The sequence below is a fragment of the Rhincodon typus genome, chromosome 23, assembly GCF_021869965.1.
Source record: "Rhincodon typus isolate 14 chromosome 23, sRhiTyp1.1, whole genome shotgun sequence".
Taxonomy (NCBI): domain Eukaryota; kingdom Metazoa; phylum Chordata; class Chondrichthyes; order Orectolobiformes; family Rhincodontidae; genus Rhincodon; species Rhincodon typus.
Genome location: NC_063354.1, coordinates 29,301,920 through 29,327,204, shown reverse-complemented (window position 1 = coordinate 29,327,204; position 25,285 = coordinate 29,301,920). Strand labels below are relative to the sequence as shown.

General features: G+C 42.0%; 2 protein-coding genes across 9 annotated transcripts in view; one reads left to right on the top strand and one right to left on the bottom strand.

The window, feature by feature from the left end:
* The window catches only part of llgl2 (LLGL scribble cell polarity complex component 2), an 85,371-nt gene extending 61,620 nt beyond the window's left edge, over positions 1-23,751 (bottom strand). For 3 of the 5 annotated variants that reach the window (XR_007264537.1, XM_048610628.1, XM_048610625.1), the window contains exons 1-2: positions 20,951-21,074; positions 13,621-13,679 (exon numbers count right to left, since the gene is read on the bottom strand). The gene's annotated coding sequence lies outside the window, so the exon portion shown is untranslated. Of the gene's footprint in view, positions 1-13,620; positions 13,680-20,950; positions 21,075-23,611 lie in introns of those variants that run through there. The other 2 variants (XM_048610626.1, XM_048610627.1) reach the window with 2 other exon arrangements.
* Positions 23,646-25,285, top strand: part of tmem260 (transmembrane protein 260) — a 26,025-nt gene continuing 24,385 nt past the window's right edge. For 3 of the 4 annotated variants that reach the window (XM_048610632.1, XM_048610631.1, XM_048610629.1), the window contains exons 1-2: positions 23,646-23,807; positions 23,904-23,935. In XM_048610632.1, the coding sequence (XP_048466589.1) occupies positions 23,687-23,807; positions 23,904-23,935 (153 nt within the window). In that variant the 5' untranslated portion in view covers positions 23,646-23,686. The other variant, XM_048610630.1, reaches the window with a different exon arrangement.

Below are 25,285 nucleotides of genomic sequence, written 5' to 3'. Positions count from 1 at the left end.
CTCCTCTGATGCTGCTTGGCCTGCTGTGTTCATCCAGCTCTACACCTTGTTATCTCAGATTCTCCAGCATCGGCAGTTCCTACTATCTATTTGGTAACAAAGCCTGGTGTGTGGGGTAGGGGGCTGGAACATGGGAGAGTTTAGGGACTAAAATTATTGAGCTCAATACGGAGTCCGGAGGGCTGCAGGGTCACCAAGCAGAAAATGAGATGTTGTTCTTCCAGCTTGTGTTGAGCTTCGCTAGAACACTGCAGCAAGCCAGAGACAGACATGTTGGCCAGCGAACAGGATGGTGCATTGAAGTGGCAGGTAACGGGTAGTTCAGGGTCTTTTTTTTTTTTCTAAAAAAAAAAGCGACCAGAACTTAGATGTTCTACTAAGCAGTCACCCAGTCTACACTTCGTTCCCCCAGTGTAGAGGAGACCACATTGTGAGGAGCGAATGCATTAGACTAGATTCTGGGAAATGCAGGTGAAGTGCTGCTTCACCTGGCCCTTGGATACTGGGGAGGGAGGAGGTAAATGCGCAGGTGTTGCACCTTCACCAGTTACAGGGGAAGGTGCTGTAGGGCTGTGGGGAGGTGCTGGGGGTGAAGGAAGTGTGGACCAGGGTGTCCCAGAGGGAACAGTCCCTGCGGAAGGTGGACAAGGGAGGGGAATGTGTGTCTGGTGGTGGCATCTTGCCGGAGGTGGCGGAAATGGCGTCTGATGATCTTCTGGATGTGGATGCAGACGCGGACGCGGACGCTAGTGGGATGGTGGCTAAGAACAAAAATGATATTTGTCCCTAACCAGATTGTAATATAATTTATGCCATCATCATATATCGTAACAGCTTATATATGTGGATTCAGCAGGATTTAGGAGGGAAAGAGAAGGTTTCTTGTTCCTCCATGTGCATAGAGAGATTTGAGCAGAGAGATCTCGGTGTCCATGTGCATAGATCACTGAAAGTTGCCACCCAGGTTGATAGGGTTGTTAAGAAGGCGTACGGTGTGTTAGGTTTTATTGGTAGAGGGATTGAGTTTCGGAGCCATGAGGTCATGTTGCAGCTGTACAAAACTCTGGTGCGGCCGCACTTGGAGTATTGCGTACAGTTCTGGTCACCGCATTATAGGAAGGATGTGGAAGCATTGGAAAGGGTGCAGAGGAGATTTACCGGGATGTTGCCTGGTATGGAGGGAAGGTCTTATGAGGAAAGGCTGAGGGACTTGAGGCTGTTTTCGTTAGAGAGAAGAAGGTTAAGAGGTAACTTAATAGAGACATACAAGATGATCAGAGGATTAGATAGGGTGGACAGTGAGAGCCTTTTTCCTCGGATGGTGATGGCTAGCACGAGGGAACATAGCTTTAAATTGAGGGGTGACAGACATAGGCAGATGTCAGAGGTAGGTTCTTTACTCAAAGTAGTAAGGGCGTGGAATGCCCTGCCTGCAACTGTAGTAGACTCGCCAACTTTAAGGGCATTTAAATGGTCATTGGATAAACATATGGATGACAATGGAATAGTTTAGGTTAGATGGGCTTCAGATTGTTGCGCCGACCTGTGAAACCATCGAGGGCCGAAGGGCCTATACTGCTCTGTAATGTTCTATGTTCTAAGGGCAGCCCTATCTCTGTTGCGGGAGGGAAGAGAAGGGGTAAAGGCAGAAGTGTGGGAGACGGGTCCAATCCATCTTGAGGGCACTGTCGACAACGGAGCTGGGGAATCCTTGGTCGAGGAAGAAGGTGGACATTTCGGAGGCTCCCTTGTCGAAGTTGGCCTCATCTGAACATATGCGATGGAGACAGAGGAACTGAGAGAATGGGATGGAGTCTTTACAGGAAGTGGGGTGTGAGGATGTATAGTCCAGAAAGCTGTGGGAGTCAGTGGATTTGTAGTGGATATAGAGTCTCAAATAACCTTTACACAAGAGTACTACAGATGCTGCTGATTTAAAATAAAAACAAAAAAGTGCTGAAGGAACTCAGAAGGTCTGGCTGCATCTGTGCAAAAAGTAGTAATTTGACTCAAAAATGACACATTTTCAAGTGCTTCTAACATAGGTCACAGACAATAATATGCAGACAATGTTCTTCAGCATACTCCTCTCCAGAACAGAACCCTCCATTCCTTTTAGTCCTCCACAAGTTAATAATTGACAAGGGCACATGACTCATTCAGCCTGGTCTATTCCTACTTCTGGAATGATAGTCAGGGGAGCTTTACCTATCATGCTCTAGCTGCCTCCAGGCGTTTTATGCCACCAAAAGGATCCCAGAAATGATAAAGTTTCTGTTCCAAACCTCAACTTCCCTCGCCTTTATGAGTAGAAAAGGGAGCAAACAAAATTTTTCAGCAGTAATGAAAGCAGGCAGACAGACAGACAGAGAAAAAGTAGATCCACTCGTTCGGAAGTTCCAAAATCAAAGCAACTTCAGTAGGTCACAGTATGAAAAACTTACTGAACCAAATCATTTTAGGGACAAGCCAAGAGTTTCAACAGGAGAGGGATCAGTAAATGGAACAAATAAGAAGCCAAAATGGAGTTGTAGTTAAAAAAATTGGTCAGCTGGAGGCACAAGTCAATACATGGAATAGAAGATAATGGCGAGAGAGAGACCCAGTTCAAAGAGCAGCCAGATAGACACGAACATTTTCTGAAGAAGGGTCTAGGCCCAAAACGTCAGCCTTCCTGCTCCTCTGATGCTGCTTGGCCTGCTGTGTTCATCCAGCTCTACACCTTGTTATCTCAGATTCTCCAGCATCTGCAGTTCCTACTATCTCCGACACAAATATTCCTTTGGTTACAAAAGTATGCAAGAAAGATAGGGAAGACAAACAGATGGAAGTGGCATAATTAAATCAATGAAACTATGATAACACAGAGGGAGATGCCATTGACAATGCAAAAGTGTTTAAAATCCCAGCATAACACTGCAGTTATTATGGATTGTATACATCACCTAAAAGCAAAACAGATAGGAGAACATTTGTAGGGAAATGACAGAAGAATACAAAACTGGAATAATATTAAGGGGTGATTGTAAACATCCAATATAAACTAGATTAGTACCAGAGTCCAGAGTAAAGGAGGAAAGAAATTCCTGAAAACTTGATCAGTGCATATGACTTTTTAAAAAGTCATTCATGGGACCTGAACATCACTGGCAGATGCAGGGACCATTGCCCACCCCCCACTATCCTCCTAAATGTGGTGGTAAGCCAATTTCTCGAACCACTGCGACCTCCATTGCAGAATGCAGCTCTTTTGTCCACTCTCGGAACAATACTTGTGAATGTTTGCAGACAAGTGGTTCTAATAAGTCCCAAACTATGCATCACTAAATAGGTTACCAGTCATCAAGTGACAACCCTTGCAAATTTGAGTAAATGGATTAGTAATAAGTGACCAAAAAAAAAAGTTGCTGGAAAAGCTCAGCAGGGCTGGCAGCATCTGGAGACAAATCAGAGTTAACATTTCAGGTCTGATGATCCTTCCTCAGGATTATAATATTGACAAACAGCAGCTAATCTCTGCACAACAAATCCCATAAACACCAATTTGATAACCAGCTAAGTGGTTTTTGATTTTGATGAAGGGATAAGAGCTGGCCAGCAAACTTGAACAAATCCCAGGTTTTTCTTAAAAAATGGTTACAGTCACACAAGCAGCCAGGTGCTCTCATTAAAAGACAGCATTTTCCATAACAGCACTCCTTCTACAATGCACAAATTGAATTTGAAATTTGTGCCCAAGTTCTGGAGTGGGGCTTGACTCTCTTGACTCAAAACATATAGAGTGTGCTATCTGCCAAGACTAGGTAGATAGATTTGTAGCTCAAAAATCTTAAAAATTGCTCTAGCAATTATTAGCTGAAGTTGCAAATTTCTCATAACCAAAAGCAGTGTTTCTCAACTTCACTCCCAAATGCTCCAGTCCTAAATTTTACACTTCTTGACCTAATCCTGAACTCATCTAAAAAGGAAATAAGTTACTTCAATGTACCATTACTTGAATTTTTAATCTTAATAAATATATTAAAACTTGAAACTTCTTGAACCAATCCTTAAATCTTCAAACGTTACTGAATGCAACACAGCCATGTTTAATCTCTTCATAAACTGGTACCCTTGGCATTTAGCTGCTTTTCTAAAGAACCAACATTGCGTTCCCTCCAAGGTCACTATGCCCTTTGAGGTGTGGTGTTCAGAACTGTTCACTGGTATGGTGTAACATAACTTACCTCCTTGTATTCTATTCCCCTAGATATGGGGGTGGATTTACATGACATTTTATATGGTTTATAATATTTTCATGATCATTACATCTACCTCAAGGCTCTTTGGTGAAAGTCAAGAAAGAGTGGAGGTCTAGAGTACCCCATACTATCATTTTTAGCTCCAAAATGGATGACATCACACTGGCTGACATAAAAATCTATTTGCCACAGTTTTGTTCATTCACTTGAACATTGCTGTGATAGTGTTATCTGCATCTAGATACGGCTTTCTTACTTCAACAGAAGTTATTCATGAAACATTGAACAGTTGAAGCTCACAGATACTTGGCCACCACGAGTCACTCCTACCAATTAGAGTATTGCCTATTATCCCACTGCTGAATCAATTTTCTAACCAGGTCAATTTGCCTTCAACCTCAAGCTTACTCTTCAGCCAACAGTGTTGACAAGCGTGATGAAATGCTTTCTGCAAGTCCATATAAACAACACCTCAAGACACTCTCATGCTCACTAACTTAGTTCTCTTCAAATAATTTAAGATACGTAAATACATAATATACCGTTTCTAAATCCACTGTGCTTCGATCTGCCTCTGATTTGTGGAAAATTTTCAGTTATCCATCTTGCAGATTAAGAATTACCCAACATGTGATATTAGGCAAATAATGAGAACAAAATATAAGCAAAACACTGTGGACATGGGAAATCTGAATCAAAGAATGCTGAAGAAACTGAGCAGGTCTGGCCACATCTGTGGAAAGAGTTAATATGAAGGCCTGCATGATCCTTCTTTAGAACAGATATTAGGTAAATAATTCACTGGTTTCCCCTTATTACTTTGCTTCAAGAGTGGGGTGATGTGCAATTTATTAGTCTAAAGGAATGCTTGCCAAAATGACAGTATTTTGGAAGATGAGATGTAGGACAGCTACAATGTTCTCACTTCTTTCAATCCCTGGAAGAGAGATCATCTGGTTGTGTGATGTCACTCTCCAGTTTAAGTGTCAACCATAGCTCATTTGGTGACATTCTCATCTCAGAATCTGAAGTTTGTGGACTCTCACTCTAGGACACAAGCATGAAAATCTACAATTATATTTGAGCTGTTGGACGCTCTGCCTTTCAGATGAGCAGTCAGATAGAAACCAAGCTCTCTCGGATATAAAATGCTCATGGGATCTTAAAAGCAGACGGAGTGTATTTTCCTTGGTTCCTTGTGGGCAATATGTGGCCTCATTATTGCAAAGAAAAATAACTATTGCTATGCTATGCTATGCGGGAGCCTGTCAGCTGCTGTGTTGCAAAATTATAATAACTGCATTTCAAAAGTAACTCATTGGCTGAAGGGGTTTTGATATCTAGTGCTCTGGAAATGTAGGTCGGTCTTTTAACGTCATCGATTTCTCCACTGATATTCGACATGAAGATTCTTTTTATGACGAGCATACTGACTTATTTCTTTACTGAATAATTAGCCTGTGTTAAGTACATTCACCATTAAAGTTTTATCACTGATAACATCACCTTTCAGTTTAATAGGTCGACCTTGTTAATGACACCAATTTGCTCCTTTTTGTAGGTTTTTGGTGTTGATTTTAGACAAATTTGGGGAAGGCTAAGAAAGAAAAAGGACTACAGCTGCACTACTTGTGGTTTCTGAGTGTTGAAAATTTAGATTCGATGGTCCTCAAAACTGCTGAGCCAAACTTAAGTGCTTGTCACCATTTGGTCTGGTCACCTGCAGTGTTTAAGGGAAGTGGTTTGCAATCAATAAGTTTAAGATATCTTTAAAGAAAAATAAGTGACATGATTTGAACACGTAAACATTTGCCCTGGGACAGTTATGCAGAGATGATGATCCGTTTGTGAATTTGGTCATGTATACAGGAAACAAGTCCTGCCCAAAGATAATTCTCAACGATCTCCACTCTGGAATTCTGCACAAATTAAGGACTTGTACAGGCAAGGATTCTACTTCATAGATCACAATGATCAGAACAGTGACCTGGTAGAGTTCGATTTTAGCTGTGTCATGCTACTTCCAGACAGAATCATTAAGCAGGCCACAGGCAGAACTTACTTCCCAGATGCATGCACAGATATTGATCAACAGAGATGATATCACTAGATTTTTCCAGTGGATGCCATAACTGTTACATCAAATCTTTTATAGCACTTGCCTGGTACTGGGTAAAACCACCTCAGTCTTGAAGACACTGATTTGCAGGGCCAAGTTTTAAACAACATACAATTTGTTAGTCCAGTCTGGATGCGGATAGTTTGAGCATACAACCAATGGAAACAAAAGCTCTCTGATTACTGCCTCTGATTTTTGGTAGAGGCATGTAGTCTGGAAAGACTGAACAGCTCCCCACTTTGAACGGAATGATTGTAGACAAGAATATGGTTGGTTTTTTTTTCAAGCATTTCCATAAAGCAGTTGAAGCACTGTATAGCCAAACATATCCGTGCTGTATGCTGCTTGAAGTTTGTTGGTAGGTTCTTGTGGTGCTGTAGTGGTACCCCTATCTCTGAAACAGTAGAGAAGGGTTCAAGTCCCAACTGCTCCAGAGATGTGTAATCACATGACTTAACAGGGCAATTAGAAAATATCAATGCTGCTCATTGCCATAAAGGCATCTAATATTTCACCACAGGCACAAACACATTCAGTCATATCAACCTGCAGTCAGCATTGTACTTTAAATCTGCTTGGACATCCTAGCCTAGAGACTATGAATCACAGAACAAGTAATTAACGCTATCAAAACCTTTAATTCATTCTAAGAACTGCAGATATCAATCTTGGTGCTGCTCTCTGAACTTCCCTTTGCAGTTGTCTTGTTGCAAACACCATATTTTCTGTTCCCCAGTTAGCCTTAAAACTGCACAGATTCCAGAAGGACACTAACCTCAGTCACGAGTAGGCATGCTAATTGGAGTACCTTTCTTGTGATCAGTAGGAAACGGCTTCTCAATTCTTGCCACATGATGGAGATAGTTGCCATATTTAAAACACAAGTAAAAAGAAGCAGCCCCATCCTCCCAAATAAGTACAAATACACAGAACTTCCACAGTACCTCACTGAGACTCAGCAATACACTGTCATGCTGTCATTCTACACTGCATTAGAGTTAAATGTGTTAACTGAATTCAAAATACAAAATACAAAATACTTCTTTATTCAAACTCAGATCATGTCTGGGCAAACCTATTAAGTTTAAACACTTAATCAATTGTGCAACAGGAGTATTACAGTCTGGAAGTCAGTCACATTAACAAGCTCTAAACTTCACTATTATGCTCTAACTCCCTTTTGATTACACTGTACTTCAAAAAAAGTCTGCTGTGTGAAGATGAACCTATACTGCTGCTTCAATTTGTGGGCTGGAAACCATAAAGTAATTGTAAATTATATCCAGGGTCACAGCAGCAGTCAGGATATCCAAGTATACAACTATTACTTTTTCTTAAAAAAAAAACAAGTTCATTCATGGGACGTGGACATTGCTGGCTAGGCTAGCATTTATTGCTCATCCCTAACTGCCTAAGAGTTAACCACATGCTGTGGGTCTGGAGTCACACATAGGCTAGACCAGGTAAGGATGGCAGATTCCATTCTTAAAGGACATTAGTAAACCCGATCAGTTTTTTCCCAAACAGATGATTTTTACAGAATTCAAATTTGAATTTGGATTTGGATTTGAACCTGGTTCCCCAGAACATCAGCCAAGCGTTTGGATTATTAGTCCAGCAATAGTACTCACAGGTCATCACCTCCCTGCCAGTGACTATGGGCTAGGATTCCAATCAGCCAGTCTACCAGGAGAGGGCAAGTACGCATGCTGCAGCTGCCCACACTGGCAGACACAGGACTCTTTTTTTCAATTTCAAAAATAAAAACTTTGTTCATTACTCCTGTTAGTACAGGCAGATCTTGTTTCACTCCACAGCTCCTTTCCTACAAGTTTAGGAGATCTGGCATTCCTAGTGATAGACACATGGTCAGATTAGATCAACAAAGGTAGCAAACATGTACCGGAGGCCAATGACCACTAGGATTCTAGCGAGCTCTCAAGAACTGATCTGCCAGTTTACAAGCAATAAACCAGTTTAATTTAGGGTGCAGTATGACAGCACAGCAATCAACTTTTAGACAGCAAGGTCCTGCAAACAGTGATTTTCATTGTTCAAGTGTGGGCATCACTGATGGTACATCCCTAATCACACACAGGGCAGTTCAGAGTTAATCATGTTGTGGGTCAAAAATCACATCTCAGTCAGGTCAGGCGAGATGACAGATTTTCTTCCCTTAAAAAGGGCATTGATGTACCAAATGGATTTTTGATACATGTCACCACCTGGCTAACTTGATCATTGAGTTAGAATGTCACCAGTTGCCATTGCGGGATTTAAACCCCGAACATTGGCCTCGGGCTCTGGATATTCGTCCAGTGATTTAAGAGGGTGGTGGGAATCTGGAACTTAGGGCCTGCAAAGGTGGTACAGACAGGATCCTTCATAACATTTAAGAACTCAAGATGTGCACTTGCAATTCCAAAGTATAAAAGTATTAAAAAATGGGATTAAAATAGTTAGGTGCTTGTTTTTGACTGAAAGACTCGATGGGTGAAAGAGCATTTTTCTGTGTCATAGACCCCTGTGATTAAAACATGAACACTAGGCACTGCCTTCCTATTGTAAAAGGTATGCCATATCCCATGAACCAAACTGATTAGCAAGTTAGACAGCCATAGATTCAAGTTTGCCAATAACATCAAGATTGGTATGCTGTTATGTAGATAGGAGTGTAAAATAATGAAGTTGATAGATCAATTACAGCAAAACTGTGGGGCATGGATTTTAATACAGTCAAGTGAGGTTTCCCATTTTGAACCAAGATGTCTTATTGACATTGAACCTCCATTGTTCCAACTCTTCCCAAAGAGAATTAGCGATGCACAGAAACAGAATTGTTAAAGCACAGAAGGCAGCTAACGTGTTGGCACTGGCTCTCCAGATAAGCACAGCAATTGTCTCATCCTTTCCTTTATAATCCTGCACATTCTTCCTTATTGGATAACAACTCAATTCCTTTTTGACTGCTTTAGTTGGAGTTATCCCTCCATCATACTATCAATGCAGCGCATTATCAACCTTAGACTTCTTTGTTCAGCAAATGCTGGTCTCTTTAGTCAACTACTTAAAATCTGTGCACTCTTGATCCTTTTATGATGGGAAAAGGATTTCTCCCCACATATGCTATCCAGACAGGATCACATTTCATTGCCTGACCGAAACACCTTATGGCTTTTCTTCTCCCAGGAAAGCAGTCCCAACATCTCCAATCTATCTTCACAATGGAAGCTCATCATCCTTGGAATCATTCTCTCAAATCTCTTCTGCACTCTCTCCAATGCCTTTGGATCTTTTCTGAAGTGCAACACCTAGAACTCCAGGCATCACTTCAGCTGATGCAAAGCTGGTGTCCTGGACAAGTAAAATAAACTTCCCTGTTCTCATACTTGGTGTGTCTATTAACAAAACCGAGGATACTGGTTGATAAAGCATACACTCTATCCTCCACACAGTTCAATGTTTCTAAGTTTGAATCATCTACCAGCTTGGTTATTGTGCCAAATACACCAAGGTTTCAGTCAGGAAGAGCAAGGGTCCCAACATGCAGTCCTGTGGAGCTCTACGACAAACCTCCCTGTCCAAAAACCATCCATTAGCCACTATTTTGAAATTGTTTTGTGTTGAAGGGTCACTAGGCTTTAAACATTAAACTCTACTTGCTCTCCACAGGTGCTTCCAGACTGGAGTTTCTCCAGTAATTTCTGCTTTGTTTCATAAACCCAAGAAATGCAGATTATTTTCAATTTCTGGTCATTCAGCTAATTTCACGTCCGTGTGGTCCTGGTCCCTTTCGTTGCACGAGTTCTAATATCACTCGCAAACTTGTTGGAAGGCATCCTTCGAATGTTCACGTGCAATACAGCAACACTTGCCTTCTCAAAAAGAAAAAACCCAAACAATTCTCTCAACTGGAGACTGGTTTTCCCTAACTAACTTGTATTTGTCTAGAAGACGATGATGATTTCTTTCCCTACATCATTGGTAGAAGTTTCTCCATCACCCAAGTTAAATTGGCTGGCTTGACCCTTTTTTTGGAAAAAGATGTAAGGTTTGTGATTTTCTAGTCCTTTAGCACCACCTGAAGTAACTCCAGAAGTTGGTACCCCATCATTCTTCATTTACATGGAGAGTCCTTGACACTAATCCAGCTTCCTCAGAGATAGCTAAGTGAACAGAACCTCACACTCCTGTTCATCTGTCAGCCATGGATCCTGATTTGGACCAGACTACCAGCCCCATAGGGAACTCATTCCATCAAGTCCACCTGGCTGACCTCATTACAATCACTACACCATAATTGACTCCAAATTTATTTGTAACAGATCCCTTTTTACCACATTGAAATTGACTTTCTACCTGTTAATTATTCTTCCCCTATAGTGTCCTTGGTCTACTACCAATCAAGACTGTATGATGAATGATCACTACGCCTGAAATATTCATCTTTTTGGCTCACTTCATTCCCCCAAACCAAGTCTAGAAGAAGTGTATTTTCTCCCTGGACAGGGAAAATATTGTAGAAATTATTCTTGAAAGCCTTCTAGGTACTGTTGCCCCTTACACTGCTATAATTATCCAAATATGGGCTAGGAAAGTCCATTATAACTGCACTATGATTAATAATATATTTGTAATTTGCTCCCCTCCATCCTTCCCACCAGTTGATGATCTACACAACACTAAGCAAGGAACTTGTAATTTTTTTGTTCCTTAGCTCTAGCCAAACGGATTCCATCCTTAACTCCTCTAGTCTATCCTCTCTCTCTGCAATACTGCAACACTGTGCTTCAAACCAATAGAGTAGCCTCATCACCTTTTCATCCTTTCCCATCTTTCCTGAACCAGTAACAGCCAATACTTCCGTTCTTAGAGCCAAGCCAGGGTGAGACTTCACAACTTCTTACTCTGACGTCACCTAAAAAACTTACTTCCTGCTCTTGTGCTATTTTTAAACTGGTATTTTGTACCTTTTGGTATTTCTGATACAACTATCTCCTGATCCCTACACGGCTGCTAACTAAGTTTAATCAGCACCCAACAACTGCAGAAATTCTAAAAATAAACAACCCATCACCACTGATTTGCAATTCTTTGTTCATGAAGCCCTACACCATGAAGTAATCTGTTCTGCCACAGACCTGGCTCTGGTTAAACTCCCCAGAGGAACTATCACTCTCAATATTCACAGTTGTGGGGAAAAAGATGAATTAAGGAGACTCCTTCAGTAACTGCCCATCACGGAGTTCCTTATGACTACCTATTTCTTCTCTTCTTGTATATTCTTACGCTGTAGGGATGACTACATCTATAAACATGCTATCCTTGAAACACTCAGCCTCATGGTGTTGCAGTGATGTCAACTGTTGCTCAAATACACAATTTCAGAATTATTTTAGTGCAGAAGGCAGCTATCTGGCCCATGTCTGCACAAGCTCTCTGAATGAGCATAGTGCTCAGTGCCAATCACCTGGCTTTCCCCTACACATTATTTCTATTAAACAATCTTCCAATGCCCACTGATGCATCAACTACATTTCCAAACAAAGTATTCTAGATACAAGCCACTCACTGTAGAGCAAAAAAAAAAAAAAAAAAAATTGCTCGCAAGTCATCAAATCTACACCGGCACATCCAATCGTTTTATGAATGGGAGCAATTCCTCAACATCTCTGTTCAGCATCCCAATGAATTTGAAAGCCTTTTGACAAACGCCCTCTGAACCTTGTCCGCTCCAGAAGCGAAATGCCCCCATCTGTCCTCATAACTGAAGTTTTAGAATTGCAAACCAATCCTAAAGCTCTTCTATTCTCTCCACAACGCATTCAGATTTTTCCTATAACATACTACCCAGAATGCTACACATTACTCCAGCTGAAGTCTAACAAGTGCTAGAATTAGGTCTTACATAACCCTCTTGCTTTTACTCCACATCGCTATTGTTAAAATCTAGAGCTCTAAAAGCTCTTGTCAGATACTAAAAGTGACAGTTTTTAGAATAAGGATAGATGATCACAACGAATACACTGCACTTCATTGTCCATTTGGTTTAACTAATCTACACAAACAGTTGTTCCTCTCTTTGCCATATGAGTGGGAGAATTTGATTTTTGTTCTGGGAAAAACTTGCAAAGTTGTAGGAAAGATTCATTAGCAAACTTCATGTTGCCAGGACTAACAGGCCTGAGTCACAGGGAGATGCTCTTCAGGTAATGACTTTATTCCTTGGAACGTAGGAGAATGAGGGTTGACCTTATTGAGACGTATAAAATCATGAGGGGCATAGTTAGGATGAACATTCTGGTGTCTTTTTCCCAGGGATGGGGAATTGAAAACTAGATGGCATAGGTTTAAAGTAAGAGGAGGAAGATTTACGAAGGACCTGAGGGGCAACTTCTTCACACAGAGTGGTGAGTATATGGAATGGGCTGCCAGAGAAAGTGATTGAGGCAGGTACAATAGCAACATTTAAAAAGGTACATGAATGGGAAGAGTTTACAGGTATTATGGACCAAGTGTGGGCAATTGGAACTAGCTGAGTGGGCACCATGAACCAGTTTGGACTGAAGGGTCTGTTTCCACGCTGTATTACTCATGACTGATGATTCTAAAAATGCATTTCCAGGCAAAGATTGAATGAGAAGAATATTTCTGCCACTTTGTGATCATTGCTCATCCAAGATTACCTTTCAGTGATCCCATTCCTAACTAAAATTTTCCTTTAAGTGCCTGTAGAATACTTTATTCAGTTAATGATGGATGACACACTAAATGTGTGAAAGTTGGCTAAACTGGAAGCTCAGCAAGAAAACAAGACCTTTCCTTTTATGATTTTCCAAAAGGAAGTAGGCACCAAAAAGGATTTTGTTCTCCTCCCTCATTGCAGTTTTCACTTTTTAAAAAAAAACCTTCAAACAAAACAGAAGGCCTACTAGTGAGTGCCTCCATCACAATTTAAACTGCTTTGCAAGAAAACTTTACACAAAGAAAGGACATATGATCCAGAGTCACCTGTTCCATCAGCCATGCACAACTACCACAACCATCAACTCTGCCTTCTTCCCCCTTGGACTGCACTGCTGTTAATTTCACTTCACAGGATTCTAAGTGCATTTTAGGCAACAGGAAAATTGCTCAATCTGCTATAGATTGCAGAGTGGAAAATTCCTAACATAGTAACACAAGTTACTCACCAAGAATGCGGCACAATGAAATGACTAGCCAGCTGGGAGTAGAATTAAATTACAGCAAAATACTCACTCTGACCCAACCGTTCATCAGTATAGACAGTTAAATCAAGTCAATTTGCATCATGGTCACTGTAGATGAAAAACAAATGATCAATGATTCATCTGATTTCTTTTTCAGTGGTTCACAAGTTTAAGTAGGCATTCAGACACTCAGACACTCCGTGCAGGACATGTATTTCCACTTCAGTAAATACATCGACGTTTATCATGGACTAACGGCACAGAGAAAGGAGCAGCATTAGTTCGTATAGCAATCTTCAGTTACAAGTGCAATGCCTATACTACAGGGCTTTATCTCCTAACACGAGACAAAAAAGTTAAAACTTGAAGATGCTGCTGACAAAACAAAGATAAATTGCATCAGGTCAAGGAAGAACTAATGACTAAAAGCTAGAAGGGCTCCTTACTGAGAAATCTGTATCATCGATAGCCACAGATGAGGTGCTAGAAAACTAGAGGCTGGCTAATGTGGTGCCATTATTTAAGAAAGATGGTAAGGAAAAGCCAGGGAACAATAGACTGGTGAGAATGAAGTCAGTGATGAGCAAGTTGTTGGGGGGTTAGGTGGGAATTCAGAGGGACAGAATTTACACGTATTTGGAAAGACAAGAATCGATTAGGAGAGTCAACATGACCTTGTGCATGGAAAATCTTGTCTCAATAACTTGAGTTTTTTTTGGAAGCGATGAAAAGAAGATTGATGAAGGCAGAGCAGCAGACATTGTCTATATGGATTTCAGCAAGGCATTCGACAAGGTTCCACATGGCAGACAGGTTAGCAAAGTTAGATTACGCAGAATATAGGGAGAACTAGCCAACTGGATACAAAACTGGCTCTGAGAAAGGAAAAAGAACATGGTGATGGAGGGTTTCTTTTTGGACTGGAGGCCTGTGACCAGTGGTGTGCCACAAGGATCATGCTGGGTCCACAGCTTTTCATCAACAATTTGCATGTGAATATAAGAGGTATTGTAATTAAATTTGAAGATGACACCAAAATTGGTGGTGTAGTGAACAGTGAGGAAGATTATGTCCGAGTACAAAGGAACCTTGGTCAGATGGACATTAATTTAGCTAAATGTGACATGTTGCATTTTGCAACATGACGCAAGGGAAATTAGGGCAAGACTTAAAGTTAATGGTAGGGCCCTGGGGAGTGTTGCCAAACAAAGGGACAGAGAGGTACAGGAACATAGTTCCTTGAAGGTGGAGTCACAGGTAGACAGAGTGGTGAAGAAGGCATTTCACATGCTTGCCTTCACTGACTATAGGAGTTGGGAAGTCCTGTTGTGGCTGGAGAGGGCATTGGTTAGGCCACTATTGGAATGCTGTGTGCAATTCTGGTCTCCCTGCTACAGGGGGAATGTTGTTAAACTTCAAAAGGGTTCAGAAAAGATTTACAAGGATGTTGCCAGGGTTGGAAGGTTTGAGCTATAGGGAGAGGCTGAATACACTGAGGCTATTTTCCCAGGAGCGTGGAGGCTAAGGGGGTTATATAGAGATTTAGAGTAGGATAGGGTGAATAGCCAAGGTCTTTTTGCAAGGGATCGGGGAGTCCAAACCTAGAGGGCATACGTTTAACGTGAGGGGAAAGATTTAAAAGGGAACTGAAGGGCAACATTTTCACCCAGACAGTATGTGTGATTGAAATGAGCTACCAGAGGAAGTGGTGGAGGCTGGGACAATTACAACATTTAAAAGACATCTGGATGGGTATACGAATAGGAAGGGTTTAGAGGGATATGGGCCAAATGGGACGAAATAGTTTTAGGATAGCTGGTTGACATGGACAAGTTGGACTGAAGGATCAATTTCTGTGCTGTATAATTCTATGACTATGTAATTCTAACTTAAAAGCAGAACCAATCTTGTACTAAATGAATCAAGCAATATAATCAACTTAATCCCTGTTGGAAACTAAAATATTTGGCATATCGAATTGAGAGATGGATTGTAAATGCCCACAGGGAGGCAACACAGGAGTGACTCTGTGCAATAGTCTGTCTCTGCAATGTGCAGGACTGCTATTTCAGTGTTTGAAATTCTGTCTTGGGTAATATTATTTATTTATTTTTATTTTTTTAAAAAAAGCCCCACAGTTTGTACTGAACTGCCTGATATTTAAACACAATTTTACAAGGTAAGAAATGTCAGGAGAAGCAGTTTATTTGGGAATTCCAAGCTGCAATGCTCAGAAGAGCCCAGTGATTGTTTCTCAGAGTTCAAGCAGGTACTTTCCAAAGCTCAGGATACCAATAAGCCAGTCACAAATAGCTTACTAACTAGGAACAATACTGCACAGGCCCAAACATGTCTTGTGACAACAGCACCAGCATTTCAGACAGGGACTGCAAGGCTGTGCTTCCAGATACACAGTAATATTAAGAAGTGGGATGTCATGTTGAAGTTGTACAGGACGTTGGTGAGGCTATTTTTTGCAGTACTACATACAGTTCTGGTCACCCTGCTACAGAAAAGATATTAAATTGGAGAGGGTTCAGAAAAGATTTACTAGGATTTTGCCAGGAATGGAGGGTTTGAGTTATAAAAATAGGCTGGGACTTCTTTCCCCTGGAGCATAAGAGGTTGAGGAGTGACCTTATAGAAATTTATAAAATCATGAGGGGCACAGACAAGGTGAATAGCAAGGGCCTTCTCCCTACGGTGGGGATTCAAAACTAAAGAGCATACTTTTAAAGGTGAGAGCAAAATGATTTAAAGGGAACCTGGGGGCAATTTTTTTCCACACAGAGGGTGGTTCATATATTCAATGAACTGCCTGAGGAAGTGGTGGATCCAGGTACAGTTACAATATTTAAAAGACATTTGGAGAAGTTCATGAATAGGAACGGCTTGGAGGGATGTGGGCCTAATGCAGGCAGGTGGGGCTAGTTTAGTTTGGGAACATGGTGAGCATGGACTAGTTGAACCAAAGAGAATCATACAGTATCGAAACAGACTACGACTCTACAGCCTCACAAAACCTAATACTGCACCCGGTGTTCTTTCGAATGAAGTTAATCCCCATGTGAATTGATCAGGGAACTTGCACCTCAAGGAAAGCCTCTGGTGGAATATAGAAACATTTATTATGTTGTTCACAAACTGTAAAATTTCTAGCAGTTTGGCTGATGGAAGCTCTTCGAATTATACAATGCATGATAAAGGTGCCAAAGGGGAGTTAAATTATAATAACTGGGGTGGGAACAACTGAAAGTGAAGACAGATTACAAAAGAAGCGCTTCCAAACTCAAAAGTGGAGGAGTTGGTTAGGGGCACTTTTGCCTCTGTCACAAAGTTGCAGGTGCAAGTCCTACTCCAGGACTTGACTTTTAAAAAAAAAAAGTCAAGGTTGATGCTTGAGGAACACAGTCAAGTCACATCATTCATGGAGATACATTTCCAACAAATATTACAAATGGCAAAACAAACGTGATTTACAAAGATGCAATGGGACAGATTCTAGCCAACAAATTTTTTTCATAATTACAGCATACACAGCAAGCTAAAACTTACTCAAAATAATACATTTTATTAAATACAAAATATTCCAAGGAGAAAGAGCTGAATTCTAGAGGTGAGGCATGAGTGATTCCCATTGACATCAAGGCAGTATTTGACCAGGTAAATCAAGAGCAAAAAATTGGAGTCAACGGGAATCGGAGGTAACTCTGCTGGCTGGAGTCATCCCAAGTACAAAAGATGGTGGTTATGGCTATTGGAGATCAATCATCTCCATCTAAGGATATCACTGCTGGAACTCCTCAGCGTATTTTTTTGTTTGGAAACTGTAGATACTTTTGAAAATCAACCTGTTCAGAGATGTTATTTACACCTCTGGAGCAGATGTGACATCAACCAAAAGGCCTTCTGGCTCAGAGGTAGGGACATTAACACTGCACCACATGAGACCTCAAAAGTTCCTCAGCGCAGTGATCAAGGCTCAACCATCTTCAGATGCTTGATCAATTACCTTCCTTCCACCACAAAGTCAGATATGGGGATTGTACAGCCTGTGACTGCTCTAGTGAAACCAAAGTCATTAAGAAGGGAGGCCACAAATACAGGCACAGCAACTGAAAACAGGGCAGCAAAACTGGCCAATGAGCAAAGTATGCTGGGACTGCCTGAGCCTAGACAGACAGAAGAGCCAATTCAGCCTAGGGTACAAGTCCTTGCAAGATTCAAGCACAGGAACCAGAAACAGATCAGCAAGTGTGAAAGGGCAATTCAACCCTTCTTGACAAACAAACACCACTAGATGCACGGGGCAGACATGCTTCACCACGACAAAAGACCAGTAATACATTCTGGGATGAAGCCACAATCCCAGGCCCAAAAGCAGACAGCAGGGTCGCTGTTAAGCAAGCCATCGAGAACCATTGGCAGCATTTCAAGGTGATAAAGCCAATAAATTTGAAACCTCTGATTGATCAAGTCCTTGGAAAACTCCAGAAGGTAGCTAGGAGGGTCTAAGAACCTAGCCCAGCAGGACTCGGGGTAACCCTACTCTCCAACCAACCTAGAGGTACGTTGGTATACAGCAGTGACCACAGCAGCTCACCCTCTGACCACAATGAGAATCATGTCATGAAGAGAGAAACAGACTGAACATTTCAACAGGCTAGCAAAAGTTATGAGTATCTGGAAGTTTCAGAATCCAAAGAATTGGATAGTTACAAATATAGAGTTGTTCGAAGTGTAAAGTTTAACTCTTAACCTTTGTTGTTTCCAAATAAATTTGTGACCTGGTTCACTGACTGCAGACTTGTGCTGTGTAGTCCTTTCCTGATACATGCTAAGATGCCTGGGTAAATTAACATTGTGTACACTGGTTGAGGAGTCTACGGGGTCTTAGACACCCTGTTCCAGCCAACAGAATATCTACCGATGAGTGGGCAAAGGGCAGCACTATTCATGGCTCTTTGTTCAAAGGAGAGTTATCCATACCCAAATGCAGCAAGGACTGGACAATGTCCAGGTTTAGGCTGAAGGAGGGGTGTTGATTGAGAAATATTGGGAAGACATGGTGAAATAAAACTTCCAAATCCTCTACAGAACCCCATCAACAAACCATCCACTTGTCACCACCATTCCACTATCCTCCCTCTTCCCCGCCTTTACGTGCAGCTCCCCCTACCCCGGCATCTGGTCCTGAAGAAGGGTAATACCCAAAACATTGACTTCTCCTCCAGATACTGCCTGGCTTGCTGTGTTTTTCCTCCTTCCTGTTTGTCTACCTCGGACTCCAGCATCTACAGTTTTTTGTCTCTAACCAAATATCCTCCAGATCACTAAAAAGAACTAGGAAGATTACTGTTGGCAAAATGTAAAAGCACACATGGAGAACGAAAAATTGAGATTCTACTGTCCCTTGACTGCTTCAGCAATGTACGTAGATCACAACAAATAAAACTGTTGATTCCCTGGTTTTCACTCCCTGACTGTTAAAGAAACACGAACTGATATCAATCTGATAGCTACTCCATTTGTTTGAAATTCAAGATAACTTTGGGATTTTATTGTCTCTGCCATTTTAAAAAAAATGCTTTTCAGGCAAGTTCTGCTGAAAGGTCATGGTCAGAAATGATACTGCCAGATCTGCTGAGCATTTCCAGCATCTTTTATCATAATACAAAGGTGCTGTTCTTTTGAATCAATTTTGATTAGCTTGGCATTCTTCTGCACTCTTGACACAAGTTGAGAACACAAATATAACAGACACGATTGAAACATCATTTAGCAAGGAAGATTTTTACATATCTTCATGATCAGAGTGCACATACTAGACCCAACTTTAGCAATAGTGTTGTGAGTATCAAAAACTCTCCTCCCTCCAGGGGCAAGGACAGAACAGCTGAACCACCTTCAATTCAAATACATTCTTCCTCAAACATGGAGGCCAAAGCTGCGCAAAGTATTCCAGGTCTGGTCTCGCTACAGCCCTCTATAATCATAACAAGACATTTTTGATTCTTGTTGCAAAGGGAATTTGAATACAAATACTAACATGCTATGTGTCTCATTGTTTCCTCTATTATCTACATGCCATACATCTGACATGCCTTGTACAGCCAAATTTCTTGGAAAAGTAATCAACATAGTTTCACACTTGTAAAAAGTATACTTTTGTATTTAAAAGCAAGTAGAATAATCTCATTTCCCTACATTATACACTATGTGCCATCTTGTTACTCCTTCACTTAACCTGTGTCATTTTGCAGGCATTGTGCATCCCTGCACAAGTGCACCCCACTTATCTTGTATCCAGGTTTGCTAATACATTAGTTCTCTGGTTTCTGTCTTCCAAATTTCAATTGGGGAAAAACAAACAAATTTACTCATTCAGTACTGAATGTCGTAACTTAGAGCAATCTAGAAAAGAGATAGTGGTGAAGTACAGCTAGGTATAGCATACATGAAAAGCCAATACTGTATTTTCAGATGGCACAAAGGCAGCTTGTAGATAAGAAAAAAGAAGGAGCTACAGTTAGATAGGGGGTTGGTGGGGGCACGTGGGAGAAGAAATCACCTGAAGTTACAGGAAAGAAGCAAGAAAAACAAAATGCCATTTTAAGCACCTGTCAGACCGTGATTTGTGAGCTAGAAACACAATTGTTAAGTACAGGCCCCCTGTCCTCCACCTCTCTCAGTTCAGTAAAGAAGGAGTAAAATTCTATGTTAATCCTTCAAAAAGCTACAAAGAGCAAAACAGGACAACTAATCTTCATTACAGTTACATATCATAAGGCCACTTTTAGCATGGTGGCAAGGGCAAAAACCTGTTGATAGAATTCATACATGGGGTTGTAAAAGAAAAGCACAAAGTTGGGATTACAATGATGTCAACAACTTCCTAATTACTTTATTACAAAACTAGGAGGGTTCATGTGGTGCAGTGGTCCGTACCCACCAACCAAGAGGCCCAGGTTCAAAAATCCCATCTACTCCAGAGGCGTGTATCCACGTTTCTGGGCAAGTTGATTTAAAAATACGTTAAGCTGGTTATATTATCCAGTTGATTACTAACCTGGTTTGCAATCCATTACCCAAATAGTTAACCATTACCCAAGTGATTATCTATTATCAAGCTGATTAGTAAGTCCTGATCAACACAAACATTCATACGGAGTTTGGCCTGATTAACGGCAACCAGGCCAGCTGCCATTTCCCGTGACTGCAGTAAACCTAACTCAATCCCCGGTCGTTGCTCTGCAACTGAGCCACAGGACAGGCCTGCCATCCGGCTCCGAGCTATCGGGTTCCTCGCCGGGCTTGGGGGAAAAATGTGGTTGGATTACCCGAGTCACACCAATCTCCCTGGGCCCTCCCGGTCTTACCTGAGCTCTGGGTGGTACTAACTACCGGGCTCTCCCCTCTCACAAGCCGAGTCCCCGCCGTCAGGTGTGGCCGCCAGGTAAAACCTCTTAAAGGGCCCGCACCGCTTCTACAGCGCGCAGCCGCACAGAGCAACAGCCAACCGCCCAGTTCCCATTGCAGCCACCTCTTAAAGGGACAGCGCTAAGCTTATTCGAGGCAGCAAACATCAAACAGCGAGTTTAGCTTCTTCAGCAAAAAGAGCAAGGGATGATCCAGAACAAGAATAATTAACTGATGGAAAGTCAACTTGGTTGGGGGGGCCGAGCTGTATAAGAATGAAACTGACCCAAGTTTTTCCTTGCCAATCTTTGATTTCAATTTAACTGACTAATGTTATACCTTCATAGAAGAGATATACCCCCGTTACTGTGCCTGGATTATTTCCACACGGGTGAAAACCAAGCCAAACAAATTAAGAGCTGCCTTGATGATAGAGATGGAGATTGAGATGAAGGAGGAGTAAATTATGGAGTAAAAGATGTAAATTAGATAATACAACGGAGCACCAGCTGAATGTAAAATGTTCCATATAAGGGAAGCAAAAAGAGAGTATGAAAAGAGATTGGCAGTTAACATAAGGGAATCTTAAAGTCATTTATTGGCATTTATGAAGTTAAATGGGAGACAAAAGAAGGAGTTGCTTAAATATAGACCAAAAAGGGTTTTTATGCACAGAGGCAGGGGCATAATTGAGGTATTAAATTAATATTTTGCATTTATCTTTCTTGAGGAAGCAAATGCTTTGCAGGCCATCCATAATACCATATCCCTGAACTACTGTAGTCCACATAGTGTAGATACCTCCAAAATTCTGTTAGGGGTGGATTTTCAGGAGTTTGACCCAGTGAAAATCAATCAATGCAAGACGTTTCAAGTAAGGATTGTGTGATGCTTGGAAATGAACTTGCAGAAAGTGCTGTTCCCATGCATTTGCTGCCCTTTTCAAGTGGCAAGAGCACAAGTCTGGAAGGGTCTGGCAGAGGAGGCTTGACAGGTTTTTGCAGTGCATCATATAGCTGGTACATACTACTGCCAGTGTACCTTGGTGGAAGAGGAAACTAATGCTTAAGCTGGTAGATAGGGTACCAAACAAGGAGGCTTCTTTGTCCTGGATGTTGTTGAGTGTTGCTGGAGCTGTGTGTATCTAGGAAAGTGAAGAGTATTTCATCATATTCCTGACGTGTGTTACAGATGTTGGACAAACTTTGAGGAGTGAGGGCATGAGTTACTTGCTGCAGAATTCCTAGCCTCTGACCTGCTCTTGTTACCAAAGTATTTATGATTGGTCCAGTTCAGTTTCTGGTCAATGATGAAAACTAGAATGTTGATGGTGAAGGATTCAGTGATAGTAATGTCACTGAATATCAATGGGAGACAATTAGATACGCTTTTGTTGGAAATCATTATTTACTGGCATACATGTGTCACAATTGTTACATACTACTCATCTGTATGAGCTTGAATTTTGTGTAAATCTTATTGCATATGGGCATAGACTACTTCAGTACTTAAGGAATCGTGAATGGTGCAGCACATTGCACAATCATTAGGGAACCTCTCCACATCTGACCAGGGGAGGGAGGAAAAGTTATTGATCACAGTCCTGAAAAACTGCTGCAGAGATGTCCTGAGGTGGAGTGGTGAGATGATTGACCTCCAACAGTCACACCCTCCTTCGTTTGTGCTTGATATGACTCCAACTGGTGGTGACTTGTCCTAGTTCTACTTGATGCCATATGGTCAAATGCTACCTTAATATGAACAGCAGTCACTCTTACCTCACCACTGCAATTAGACTTTTTGATCCATTGGACCAAGGCCATAATGAGGTCTGGAGTTGAGTGGCCCTGGCAGAATCCAAAGTGAACATTGGTGAGCAAGTTGGACTGATGAATAAATGCCACTTATTGCCAGTGTAGCAGTTCTACTGGAGCAGATTGGAGAGATGCGTGTCTAGTTTTGGGGCACAGGTCTTTGGTACTACTTCTGGGATATTGTTAGAAGCCATAGCCTGATTTGAATCTCATGCACACAACTGTTCCTTGGTATCGAATTAAGTGGCTAAATGCACCTGTCATGCAGGAAACCTTAGGAGGATTCTATTTAAGACCGCTGCTCTTCAACTATTGGCCATATTTCAGGACCACGTTACTGATCTTCAGTGAATGAATACATTGGGGTGTGAACACCGTCTCAGGGAGTCTGCATCTGAGCTTGGCCCAAGTGGTTATCCCCAGGTCTGAGATAACTGAGGCCTGCATCAGGATCACTCTGGCTGTCAGTCTCTCTTCCACAGTCTTTCGATTTATTAATGAGCAAGGAGAAGTGATACCTTACCTAGCTAGTGGCACCTATAGGTGAGAATCAGTGACAACAGCCAGATCCTAATACTTAGTTAGCTCAAAACTTTCTTTAGCTGGGCTCTGTTGATGTTTTTAATCCTGCTCAGAATCAAGGCAATAGTGTCACCCTCACTGGAATTGTCAGATTGGGTAATTGCCAGGCTGCTGTTTGGGATGTTACGGCGTGCCACTGGAAGCGCTGTGAAGGCCCTTACAGTACCAAATAAAAACCGAAAGAACTGCGGATGCTTTAAATCAGGAACAAAATCAGGCCCTTACAGTACGTTTTGTTTCGTTGGTCCAATACTACCCATAGTGCTGTGTTCACGGAAGTGCTGTGGATCCCTGGTTTCCATGGGTTTCCCTGGAAACGGCGGGGGTCCGGGTTCGGGCTTCGGCCCGTTGCTGCTCCTCGGTGGTTTGTCCGCCGTCTATCTGCGGACAGTACAGCGCACGGTGCCCGGGGGAGACTCTGGTCAGTGCTGGGCCGGGGGGTGGGTGTGTGAGGAATGGGGTGGCGTTGTTTTTGTTGCTCCTCTCAGTCACATGAATGTTGCTGTTGTTTCCACAGGAGAGCTGGTGACTGCTGCTTGCGAACTGGGGGTGAGTGAATTCCTGCAGCTTCAGTGTTGATGTCGGGTTGATGCTGGTGATGGAGAAACCCTGGTAGAAAATGAAGAGCTGCAATCGGGCGTTTTTATCCCCTCCTCACGGGGTGAGGGACACAAAGCATGGGATTACGGTTTTCAATAGGCCAACGAGAGTCAGTTTGAACAAATGGCGGCGAGGGGGTGGTGGTGGAAATGAGATTAGTGGCAAGAAAGCATAAAGATGTGAGATTTCCCCAATTCCTGGTGTGGAGTCAGAGAGAATCCTGTTCATTTTGACTTTTTTATCTCTGTTTGGATTGGAAGTAAAACTGAGAGGTGGCCTAGATGCTGGACAATGTACGAGGTGTGATAAGGAAGAGAAACTGCCCCCTTGGGTGAATGGTGCAGGGAGTGATGGATAGGAAGGAGCACCAAGAGCCCAAGAAAGGTTAAAGAGATTTGACGGAAATGGGAAAGGTTGGGATGACCTGTTTGAGAGAAAGCAGTTTAGAGATGAAGGGTGAGCTGAAGATAGAGACGGTATTTTACTATGAGTTAAATGCACAGTGGCTAGTGTATGAAACGGGTGAATCCTGAGTTTAATAAGGCACCTGGGAAATCAAGGAATTATTAGGTGGATCTCATGGAAGTGATGTGGATAAAGTAGAAACAAAACTGAAAAATGCAAGGAGCAGGTAAATGGGGCCCTGGGAGGGGCTAGGATGTTGAGGTACTGGCAGCAATACAAGAAGTATGGTCTCATCCTATTTCTGTTTCCACCTGACAGAGCCACCCTCTTGACTGCTACTACCATTCCAAGTCTTTCACCTCTTCCATGCCAGATGATCTGACAAGTTATACTGCATGTGCTGAGTTTGAGGTCCTCTGACTTGAGGGAGTAAAGACAGTAGTGGGCCAGCAAAATAGGGAGGCTCCACAACAGATACAATGGAGTGCTTGAGCTGGCTGACTATTCAGTGTGTTGCCCAGAAATGAGGGCACTGGAAATTTGGCACAAAGCCTGGGGAGCTTTTTCCTAAGATCTATGTTGAGCATGTTGGGGTTTAGGGAAGGGAAGGAAAACTAAGTGGACAAGGGCAGAAGGAAGTGGTTGACCTTACCATTGATCATGATCTTGGGATTTGGAAGTTGTAAGAGATGACAGTAGTAGATGTGTGTTGAGTGAGCATTGGGTGGAGAAGTCTAAGGTAGGTTTTTTTTCACCTGGACGTGATCTGGATTTGGTATTGTAGTCAATTGTATCCCCCTTAAGACTGTCTCCTCTGTTGGTGCATCCAGCAATTGGCCAGAATGGTCTGCACCTTGTTGTCTTAGTGCAGATGAGGTCAGGGGAAATCTAGAC